General features: G+C 45.7%; 1 protein-coding gene across 1 annotated transcript in view; it reads left to right on the forward strand.

Annotated features, from left to right (window-relative positions):
* The window catches only part of FH (fumarate hydratase), a 160,299-nt gene that overhangs the window by 19,290 nt on the left and 128,651 nt on the right, over positions 1-12,358 (forward strand). The window contains exons 2-3 of the mRNA XM_030196382.1: positions 4,152-4,286; positions 7,380-7,490. Of these exons, the coding sequence (XP_030052242.1) occupies positions 4,152-4,286; positions 7,380-7,490 (246 nt within the window). The remainder of the gene's footprint in view (positions 1-4,151; positions 4,287-7,379; positions 7,491-12,358) is intronic.

A 12,358-nucleotide genomic window follows, 5' to 3' on the forward strand; every position in this document is an offset into this window, starting at 1 on the left:
TAGATCTAGTGTACCTAAGGAATGGGCCAACGACTCCAACGCTAGTGCATCTCTTCTCCCCTCCTTATTAATAGGTCCCGTTCTATCTATACCTGGGTTAAGGACTGCATTAAAGTCACCCCCCACTATTAGAGGACCCTGTACAAATAAGGCTAGCAAATTCTTCACCCTAGTAAAGAACTCTGCCTGTCCACTATTGGGGGCATATACAGATGCTATCGTTAAATCAACCTGATCTATTTGGACATGTAGAAATATAAACCGCCCTCCCGGGTCCTTCTTTATTCGCAGCACCTTTACCGCTACTGCTGAGTGGAACATTATGGCCACCCCTCTTTTCTTGGAGGTCTCAGAAGAGGCACAATAGACCCCAGGGTACCCCGAGCAGGAGAGAAGTTTTTCATGCTTGCTTCGGAGGTGCGTCTCTTGTAAGAGAACCACGTGTGGCTTCAACTGTTGTAGCTCTCTATAGAGCTTCTGCCTTTTTTGGGGCGTATTCAGACCTTTAACATTATAGGATAATAGCTTTAACTCAGCACACATTATTCAAGATGTAAATAGCGTACAGCTTTGATGTTCAGCAACAACTTTACATTCCAATATGCACTACAGTATGAGCGTGAGAACATTTCAGTTACCCAGTATGCATTACAGTCTGTACGAAAGATCATTTCAGTCACCCAGTCCCCCCCCTTCTGTAACCCTACCCCAAGATCCCTTCCATATCTGCATCCCTCCCTCCTCCCGCTGTTCTCCCCCCTTACCTACCCTCCCATCTAGATCCCAACCCCTAGAAGCCCTCCTAATTCCCCTACTCCCACCAATTCTACCTAACTCCATCCCCCCACCAGACAGTGCCGCAGGCACCGAATGGGTTTGTCAGAGAAAGGAACCCACCGACCAAATAGACCACCCCTCCCATCTCCCACACAGAACACAAATCCCCTCTCTATGGATTAATAGCTCATGATGCTATTCATCTGTGACACCTCCTCCCCTTGTTAGAACATTTACCACTTGAAAACTTTCCAACTGCCAGACAGTTTGATAAGTCCCGTTACGCTGACGTCAAAAGTTATAACAAAGTCAACCAATGTACAAACCAACTCAGGTCCCTTGTTTCTGAGTCTTCTGACCCACACGCTTCCACTTCTGCAAGCGAGCTTTTGTGGAAGGCGCTATCTCTGTTGGCAACGCAGATGTTGGGGTCAGGCCTGCTTCGTGTAGACTCTGCCATGCTTCGGAGACCCGGCGAAACCGGAGCTGTTTGCCTTTTAACTCAAAGCATACAGCAAAAGGGAAGCTCCAGCGATATGCAATTTTTTCCTTGTTCAAGATCTCCAGGACAGGTTTCATTGCCCTCCTGTGAGCCAGCGTGTACAGTGAAAGGTCTTGAAACACTGTGACCCGCGCTTCTTTAGCTGACGAGCCCTCTGCCAGACCCGCTCCTTAAATGTAAAGGATGTGAAGCGCACAATTATATCTCTAGGCCTGTTTGCCAATGGTTTACCCAATGCCCGGTGTGCGCGATCGATCTCCAGCTCTCCAGGGGTATAGCTCTCTCCCATGATATGCTCGCAAAGAGTTCGCACAACAGTTGAAAAATCTTCGCCGCCACCATTTTCAGGTACTCCCCGGAATCTCAAATTATGTCTGCGCCCTCTGTTTTCTAAATCGTCCATCTTATATTGTAGATCCTCCGCCTGTTCAGCCAGTTGATTGATGTGCGCGTCCATGGCCGCATTAGCCTCCGCCTGCTCGTCGGCCCTCTCCTCTAGTGCTACCACGTGGCCTCCCAGCTCTCGCAGATCAAGGCTGATGGAGTCCACGTGTTCCAGAATCTCCACCCTGGACGCCTTAATTTCTTTGTGTATCGCTTCAAGGCATTTCGCAAGGTCTTTGGGGTAGCTTTTCTTTTTAAGAGCCGAACATCACTGATCCACATGAGAAGACGCAGTATCGGAGTCTGATGAATGCCGCTGCTCCGGGGACGCATGGCGTGACAGGCCTTTCACCGTCTGCCTAGTCGAGTGGCGTTCTCCCTCCCGCGTCTGCAAAGTCGATATTTTACTCATTGTGTGGAGCAGGCTGATCCAACCTCGTCCACCCGATTTGTCACTGAATTTGTAGCGGGGCACCACAGAAAATAGCTCAATTTAGCAGGGAAGTGCAGGAGCAAGAGCTTTAGGCAGCCATCTAATCTCGTGACGTCACTTCCTCCTAAACTTTGTCCCTATTTTTATTCCCCCTATTGACCTGGCTATTAAAAAGGAATGTAAATGTTGTGCCTGGGGCATTTCCCATATTTGTTTGTCACTGTTGTACTTAACAAAGGGATTGGGATGACAAGGTGGGCCTTTTACAAAGGCAATCTACCGTTTTTAGCACGTGCTAAAAATAAGCGTTCACTAAATGCTAGACACACCAATATATTCCTGTGGGCGTCTCTAGTGTTTAACATGTGCTAATCTTTAATGAGCACTAAAAACGCTAGTGTGCCTTTATAAAAGACCCCCCTCGGTGCTTATGAGGCACTGAACTGTAAGGGCCAGGTGCACTAAACCCAACGAGCCCACAACTTGCGTTTTAAACTGGTTCCAGCCAGTTTAAAACGCAAGTATTTTACCAGGGGCATGCACTACGGGCATTTTCCCTGCCACGGTAGCAGGCAACGAAAACGGAATGCAAATTATTCAAAAGCTATTATAATGAGCTGCACTACCGTTGTAGCCCATTATAATGAGATGCACTACCGTTTTTCCGATTCCCTTACCGTAGGAACCCTAACGGGAGGTCTGCACCTCTCGTTAGGACTCCTGTGAGGGAATCAGAAAGGAAAAGGGCCCCCCAAAAAAGGTAAAAAAGAAAAAAAAAAAAGCAGGGAGCGCATGTGAGGGGCGTCCTTTATGGAAGTACTCTCCCTGCACTTGTGAGAGACGTCTTTTTTTTTCGCCGTTTTTCGCTCTGCCGTTTTTTCCCCCCCCTTCTATTTTGTCTTTGCCGTGCCACTTACCCCTTCACAGCAAAAGTTTTCTATTTTCCTGGTTGCCGGAGAATCAGGACGTCCCTTTCGATTATGCACCTCTTCCTGGTCTCTTCAGCCAATCAGAGCGCGTTTCGCTGACAGCCAGCTAAATCCGCTTTGATTGGCTGAAGAGACCAGGAAGAGGTGCATAATCGAAAGGGACGTCCTGATTCTTCGACTGGCAACCGAGGAAAATAGTGAATGCAACTGAGCTACAACGAGTAGCTCATTTGCATTCCCTATCGTTGATGCATTCCCGTTCGGGAACGGGAATTACCGACGACTTTAGTGCATCTGGCTCTAAGTCTGGTGGTTGTGTGCTGTAGGTACTGTATTCTCCACTAGTCTTTAGCTGCTCCTGCTCTTTCAGAGATAATCACCCACAAATGCCATGGTGTTGCCTGTGGCCCTGTCTCTTCTGGCAGTTTGTAAACAAATAGCTAATAGGACTGAAGGAGACATAAAATGAAATGTTTTATTCTAATTGCTTCTTTTGGCAAATTTTCTGATTTCTCTGCGTTTTCCTTTGAAGGGAAACAAAGACCGTACAGATCCCAGATCCTGACACATACAGCATTTAAGGGATCTGGTCAGTCCTTCCAGATTTTAACAATAAAGGATGCCAGGGAATATAATACAAGGCACTTTAACATCCCTGGCATCTCCAAAGCTAACTTTTCCAGGAAAACACTGCCTCAGGGTCATGACTTGTAACTGTGTTCTGCTGCTCCTTTTGTTTTTTTTTACCTTGCCGTTGTCTTCTGCTCCTTTGGGCTTTTATCAGGGCTGTGGTTCAATCACAAACTACCTGGGGATATTCCCCCTATTTTATATACATATCTAGCTTTGGTCCCGTCCTTACATTGACACAGCCCTTAGCTTGGGAGCCTTGCACCAGGGCTATCAAGAGCCTTAAATATGGCCTCTAGGTGTCGTGGGTCTAAGACTCCTTCCTCTCCAGGGCCTACAAATACTACCTCTACAGTATCTTTAGCCCTGGGCAGCCTGGGGAATGGAAGACCTTGGAATTTATGTAGTTCTGAAGCATAGAAGAGACCTTGTTATTGTTCCATATGTTGTGATGACAGTTGAAAGCACTAACTCCCGCCAATCTTCTTATTTGAAGGCCAGCTCCGATACCTACAGAATTGAGTATGACACCTTTGGGGAGCTCAAAGTGCCAAATGACAAATACTACGGTGCCCAGACTGTTAGGTCTACGATGAATTTTAAGATTGGAGGTGTAACAGAGAGGATGCCGGTGAGTTAACTCCAGGGGGTATTTTTGCATATGTATGTGGCGCTGGATGCGGTATTTCTCAAACGTTATTTTTGCACGCAGTACTTTAATAATTTATTCAAAATTCTGTATGTTTGCTTTGTTAAAATAATGAAACATAATTAGTTTTTGAGTGATAACCTAACTTGAAATACAATACAGGAAAAAATTACCAAAAAACGCAACCCCCCTCCCTTTTCAGTTTCTTCAGGACTGCTGTAAGAAAACATGATGATAAAACCCCATCCCTCAGCTCTCTCTCCTTATCTTTATCCCTCCTACAGACTCAACTGTCTTAAAGTTCTCTCTTCAACACTAACTACTATATTTCAATCACTGTGCTCCCACCATTCTTAATCTTTGAAAACCAAATTTGCCCTTTAATTTTTATTTGATTTTTTTTTTAATTTGAACCTTTAAAACACAGTGCTATCCAGTAGTTCCATCTGGACATTTGTTACTACAAACATAACATACAAATGTCAAGTTCAAGACAGTTTAACATAAACCCCCTCCCTTTCTGTCCCCCATCTCTGTTCCACTAAATTTGAAAGCCATATTTCACCAATACAGTTCATGCCTCCTCCCCTCCCCCAGGCTAGGCTTTCACTTAGTGAGTGGTCACTATAGATTGTGCTAGCGCTCCTGCTGTACATAGTTGTATCATGCTTACATTTATTGCTCTCCACTTGCCGAATGGTTTCCAAATTTTTATAAATGAGCCAGTTATGTTTCGACATAGTGCTGTAAGTTTAGACAATAGATACAATCAAGGTTAATAAGCTCTGCATTGGCGGCACAGACTGACTTTTCCAGTATTTTGCCAGTGTCACTTTTGCTGCAGTTGTCACCTGCAGGCCGTGCCAACGCGGTAAGCGAGGTAAGCGTGGCAGGGGGGGCGCCGTCCTCTGGGGGGCGCCCCGCCGCACCATGCTTGCCTCGCCCTCCTGCTCCCATGTCCCAACTGCCCGCCCTCTTCTCCCCCCAACAAAATCTCTTTTAAATTTACCTCCGTCCGGCTGGCAGGGCAGCGAAGGCGCAGCGTCAGTGAAGGAGGCGGCGCTCCCGACGTCTCTACTAGTCTTCCCTTCGCTTAATGTCCCGCCTTCTTCTGACGTCATTTCCTTGACGTCAGAAGAAGGCGGGACATTGAGCAAAGGGAAGACTAGTAGAAACGTCGGGAGCGCCGCCTCCTTCACTGACGCTGCGCCTTCGCTGCCCTGCCAGCCAGATGGAGGTAAATTTAAAAGAGATTTTGTTGGGGGGAGAAGAGGGCGGGCAGTTGGGACATGGGAGCGGGAGGGCAGGGGAGAGAGGACAGCGATCATCTTCACGGGGGGGGGGCATGCGCCCGCTCCAACTGCTTGTCTGCGGGGGGGGGGGGGGGGGGCGGCGCGGCACCCGATCCCTTGCAGGGGGGCGCCACAGACCCTTGGCATGGCCCTGGTCACCTGGGTAATGAACTTCTGCTGATGAACCCAGAGATTTGCCTGTCTACTTGTTATACCCTAGTATATCGGTTACCCAAAGTTGGATGCACAAATTTGGGCATTGATCCCAGATCTGTGCGTAAGCTAATGAGCTGTTAACAATCAATAATTGGTATTAAGTGGCAGTCAAGATTTACGTACGGATCTGCCCTGACATGTGCCTAAAATTTTGGCACATGACTTAAAAGAGGGGGGGGGGCATTGCCATGCGAGAGGCATGGGCAGGTTGGGGCATTCTCAGAATTTATACCAATAAATAAGTAAAATATTTGTAAGTAAAACAAACATAAAAAAACAATCCTATTAAACCCATAAGTAACTGTTGATAAAAAAAGTTAAACCAATAAGTAATGAAAAACTAAAAAGTGGAACAAGAAGAAGCTAAAAAGTGAAAATAATGCATATGAAATAATAAAAACAAGTAAACCATGATGGAAAAAAACCTTTAAAAAAATGTAAATAACATATATAACATTAAAACCATAAATGATAAACAGAGAAAAAAAATCACTTAAAATACTAATCAGTATTAAAAAGTATATATAACAACTTATACTAGTAAAAGAACAAAAACAATAGTAGCAAAAAATAAAGCAAAACCCTTTCCTTTTTAGAGTATTAATAGCAGCACCCCCCCTCCCCAAAAAAATACAGCGAGGTCCAGTGTTTGATTAAACTGGAAGGTTCACAGTGTTAAACTGTAAAACTTAACTTTTTTTCTTCTTGTGATAGTCTCTTAATCAGTTCACCTTACCAGGAGAGAGGCATAACTTGTAATACACATATCTTTAATTCTTCAAAGGTGTATCCCATCTGCTTACAATGCTCAACAATAAGAGCTTCCAAACAATTGTGTTTCAGGCAGCTTTTATGTTATGTTTTATAAGGCAAGTCTTTGTCTCAACATTTGTGTAGTTTTTCCAAGTAAAGTAGGTTACATAGAGGCATATTTTCAAAGCACTTTGGGAGGCTAAGTTCCATAGGTTTCTATGGAACTTTGGGAGGCTAAGTGCTTTGAAAATGAGCCTGATAGGCATGCAATGACATAAATGACAGTTGTATAATTTAAAAAATGATGTAACTTACTATTCTTAAAGCATTTATCATTTTGTTGACAGAAAATAAATTTCTCACATTTGAAATGACCAACTTGATGTACTTTATGGTTTTGGAACAGGTAAAGCTGATGGTACTAACTTCTGTCAGATTGGGGCCTCTGGTATGTGCCACCAGCAACTCACTATTTTGAAAACAATCCAGATTCTGAAATAAATACCAGTTTCTTTAACATTTTTGAATGTCTTTAGCTAAATGAGAAAACTGGATGGCATACAACCATATGAGAGTCATTTTTAAACTTTTTTTTTTCTTAGCCAAAAATGCTTTTTTTTGTCAGTTTGAGAGATCCTCCAGTATATATTCCTTATCGATCGCCTGGAAATCAAACCAGCTAGTCTCAAAAGCTTGATTACTTATGTAATAATGCATAATGCAGGAAAATGGCTAAACGTCCTTGAGACCAAATTTTGATGTATGTGAGAAAGAAAGAAAGACATATCTAAACACATTCTGTTCATTATTTCAGGTCCAGATTATACGAGCTTTTGGCATCTTGAAGCGAGCAGCTGCTGAAGTGAATCAAGATTACGGTCTTGAGCCCAAGATTGCTAATGCTATTATAAAAGCAGCAGATGAGGTAGGAAGATAATGCTTTAAAAAAAAAAAAAAGAGGAAGAAAGAAGTCGGGAATGCTTCCTGAATTTTTTTTTTTTAATTCTTTAGAACTTTTCATGGTAGTAACAGATTGTCTGATAAAAAGCAATTTGGCATCCTGAGATGCAGAAGAAACTTGGCATTAAGTGTCAGATTTTTTTTCGTCCAATTACTAGGAATATTGCTGCCAAAAAGCAATTTACTTATTGAAACTTCTGGTTAATGCTTAAAATACAGTACTGGCTTAAGGGGAGTTTGGAAAAACACAAATCTTGTTTATTCCAGTGCTTTGTGCTTTAATACAGCCTATGTTTCTTACTTGGAAGACCCATCATATGTTGCGTCACAGTGTAAATGCTCCTTTATGTAAGGTGATGCCAAAACAAGCAACAGGAGGTGACGCACAAACTGGGCACTTCCTCTTGCTTCTATTAGCGTTGCTTTTCTGTTATACCCTAGGTTATAGAATAGCATATGTAGCTAAAATATTTTTATTATTTTGTTTTGAGAGTAAAGTCATAAGTACATAAGTATTGCCATACTGGGAAAGACCAAAGGTCCATCGAGTCCAGCATCCTGTTTCCAACAGTGGCCAATCCAGGTCACAGATACCCGGCAAGATCCCCAAAATGTACAAAACATTTTGTACTGCTTATCCCAGAAATAGTGGATTTTCCGCAAGTCCATTTAATAATGGTCTATGGACTCTTCCTTTAGGAAGCGTTCCAAACCTTTTTTAAACTCCTTAAGCTAACCCCCTTTCCACATTCTCTGGCAACGAATTCCAGAGTTTAATTACACGTTGAGTGAAGAAACATTTTCTCCGATTCGTTTTAAATTTACTACATTGTGTCTTCATTGCATGCCCCCTAGTCCTAGTATTTTTGGAAAGCGTGAACAGACGCTGCACATCTACCCGTTCAACTCCACTCATTATTTTATAGACCTCTATCATATCTCCCCTCAGCCGCCTTTTCTCCAAGCTGAAGAGCCCTAGCCGCTTTAGCCTTTCCTCATAGGGAAATTGTCCCATCCCCTTTATCATTTTCGTCACCCTTCTCTGCACCTTTTCTATTTTCCCTATATCTTTTCTGATATGCGGCTACCAGAATTGAACACAATATTCAAGGTGCGGTCGCACCATGGAGCGATACAAAGGCATTATAACATACTCATTTTTTGTTTTCTATTCCTTTCCTAATAATACCTAACATTCTATTTGCTTTCTTAGCCGCAGCAGCACACTGAGCAGAAGGTTTCAACGTATCATCAACGATGACACCTATCTCCCTTTCTTGGTCTGTGACTCCTAATGTGGAACCTTGCATGACATAGCTATAATTCGGGTTCCTTTTTCCCACATGCATCACTTTGCACTAGTGCATGATAATGACTTTGTGGGCAGGGTTTGAGAAGGCGAAGGGCTTTGGGAGGGGGTCAGTCTTACATTGTAGCCCCATGTTGGGGGTGGGTGGTGACAGGCTCACTGAGTGGGGAGGGATGATTCTAGGGGACCTCAGATTTGGGCCAGAGGAGTGACAACCACAAGGAGTAACATGGGTTGCACATATGGCAGCAGGACATGTTTATCCACTCCTTCCCTAGCTGATATAATATTTAACCATCTCTGACTTCATGTGCACCTTTCTTTAAATTAGTTACCTTACTTTCTAACTCCTCTTACTCTCTTACCTATCTATATGTTAATCACCTCTCTGACCTCATGTGCAACTTTCTTTAAATTAGTCACCTTATTTTCTAACTCCTCTTCCTCTTACCTATCTATATGTTCCATCTACACTGTCAGTTAAAATGTTCAATTATGTATTGTGTTGACATTGTGAGTAGTATTCTATATATTCAAATCAACAAAACTTGCTCTAAAATACTAACAGTAACCCCAGAGGTAAATAGCTCTTAATTTGAAATAGAAAAGGAAACCTCAATAGTCCAGAGAGCCTACATAGCTTCTGTGGCACAGGCTCCGATGGAGGAAAGCGATGTACAGGGAGCAGGAGAGTCCCTTGCAGTTCCTTTTCCCCCGGATTTTGTTTTATTAATGCACAATGCCTTTCTTTTGAAGAAGTCAGGAGCTTCTCGTCAGGCAGCCCCGTCTCTTCCATCAAACTTCGGTTGCTGCAGCCTCTCAGTCTTTCCTGCCAGAACATCCCCAGGTGACACAGATGGCCCGGTTTTGTCTCTGGGCTCTCCCTCAGAATCTTTAGATTTGGCAGATGTCACCCTGCCCTCTGGGGAGGGGGATGATCTGACGGCTGCCCGCCTTTTTTCGCAGGGAAGAGCTTCCCTCCCTGATTGTTAGGGTTTTTGAGGTTTTGGCCATTTCCCCCCTGAATCGTCAGGGGGAACAGGCCTGGTGCCCTCTATTATGTCTGGCACCAAATGCCCACCTCGTTCCTTTCATGTGCATGAGGCCATGAAGATCCTTATTTTAGCGCAGTGGGATACGCCGGACAGTGGGCTTAAGGTTGCTTAGAGCTTGTCGCGTCTTTACGCGCTACCTGCTCCTGACTTAGACTTGCTGAAGGTCCCTACGGTGGATTCCTTAATCACAGCGGTCACTAAGAAAACCACTCTCCCTGTGGAGGGGGGCACTGCGCTCAAGGACCTTCAGGATCATAAGTTGGAGATTTGCTCGAAGCTGTCCTTTGAAGCAGCGGCCCTTTCCCTGCAGGCCTCAGTTTGTGGCTCCTATGTGGCGCAGGCATGCTTATTGTGGGTACAGAAAGCCTCCTCTCCGGAAGATCTCGTGGCTGTTTTGCCGGCCTTGGAGTCCAGTTTAGCCTTCCTTGCGGATCTTCTTTATGATCTTTTGAGGGCTTCGGTGAAGGAGGTTTCCCTAGCGGTCTCCACGCGTCTCTGGCTGTGGTTGTGGCAAGTCTTCCTTTTAGGGGAAAGCTTTTGTTTGGGACAGACTTAGAACAGATTGTGAAGGACCTCGGTGACTTTAAGGGCCAGCACCTCCTGGAGGACAGGCCCAAGTTTTTTGACCGGCGGGACCTAGACCTAAGTTTAGTGATACACGGTGTTACCGTCCAGTTCGCGGGGCCTCTTTTCAGAGAGCAAGGTCTTCTCAGAGGCCTCAGCCCTTTTGAGGTGACAGGCGGGCCTTCCTTTCCAGTAACTGAAACCAGCCCACAGCCAGGTCCGCCCAATGATGGGGCCCTGGTCCATATCCAACCAGTTATTGGTGGCAGACTGTCCTGTCCCTATTCTTGGTGGAGTGGACCAGGGTAACATCCGATGAATGGGTCTTGGAGTTTATCAGAGATGGCTACAAGTTAGAATTGGCTCGTCCGATAGTAGACTCTTTTCTGTAATCTCCTTGCAAATGTCCCGCTGAGGTGTGAGCCGTTCGACACACCCTCCTCAACTTACAATGGCTGGGTACCGTCCAGCCTGTACCGCCAGCAGAAAGAGGGTGCGGTCTATACTCCATTTATTTTGTGGTGCCAAAAAAGGGCGGTTCTTGGAGACCCGTCTTAGATCTCAAGTGCGTCAGCAGGTCCTTACGGGTTCGGCTTTTCCGCGTGGAAACCCTCCGATCAGTGATCGCAGCGGTACAGCCAGGGGAGTTTTTGAGCTCTCTCGATCTCAAAGAGGCCTATTTACACATTCCTATCTGGCATCCTCAAAGGCGCTTTCTTCGCTTTGCAGTGATCGGTTGTTATTTTCAATTCAAAGCGATGCCCTTCGGCCTAGCCACAGTGCCTCAGACCTTTTCCCAAGGTCCTGGTAGTAGTGGTGGCCTTTCTCAGGAAGGAAGGGATTCAGGTCCATCCCTGCCTAGATGACTAGCTTATGCGGGCGTCTTCTCTTGAGGAGAGTCAGCAGGCAACCGACAAAGTGGTCGGGTTGCTTCAGTCGCTTGGTTAGTTGATCAACTTCCCGAAGTGCAGCCTAATGCCTTCCCAAACGCTGGAATACTTGGGGGTGTGCTTTGATACCCGAACAGGTATTCTTTCTCTTTCTTCAGCTCGAGCACAGCGGTTACAGGCTCAGTTATGAGCGCTGTTTCGAACTCCGAACCCGCAGGCTTGGGACTATGTACAAGTTCTAGGTTCCATGGCCTCCACCTTGGACGTGGTAAAGTGGGCCAGAGCTCACATGCACCCCCTCCAGTGGCACCTTCTGAGCCGTTGGTCTCCGCTCTTGGAGGATTACGAGGTTCGGGTGCCACGTTTGGCCTGTCTTCACACAATCATGCACTGGTGGTTCATTCAAAAGAATCTGGTGTCGGGCATTCCTCTGGCATCCCCAGACTGGAAGATAGTGACCATGGATGTGTTACTGTCTGGCTGGGGGGCTCATTGCCTGCAACAGACGGCTCAGGGCTGGATTTCGACGGCGGTGTCATGGTCCATCAACCGCTTGGAGTTACGGGCGATTCATCTGGCCCTTCGAGAGGCTCTGTCTCTTATCCGCGGTTGCCCAGTTCGAGTTCTTTTGGACAATGCAACGGCAGTCGCCTATGTAAACCATCAGGGGGGCACCAGAAGTGCACCCCTAGCGCGCGAGGTGGCTCTGATCTGCCATTGGGCAGAGACTCTTCTCTTGTTCTTGACAGCGGCTCATATAGTGGTGTAACAGAATGTGCAAGCTGACTTTCTCAGTCACCACCAGTTGGAGTCGGGGGAGTGGACGCTTTCCCCTCTGGCCTTCGATCAGATAATTGCCCATTGGGGGATGCCAGAGATGGACAGTGGCCACTGCATTCAATGCGAAGGTTCTCAGTTTCTTCAGCAGGGGACGAGAGCTGGGCTCAGAAGGCATCGATGCCCTTCTTCAACCTTGGCCCAGGGGCCTGCTCTAGGCCTTTCCCCCGTGGCCAAT

The sequence above is a fragment of the Microcaecilia unicolor genome, chromosome 3 (genome assembly GCF_901765095.1).
Source record: "Microcaecilia unicolor chromosome 3, aMicUni1.1, whole genome shotgun sequence".
NCBI classification, from domain to species: Eukaryota; Metazoa; Chordata; class Amphibia; order Gymnophiona; family Siphonopidae; genus Microcaecilia; species Microcaecilia unicolor.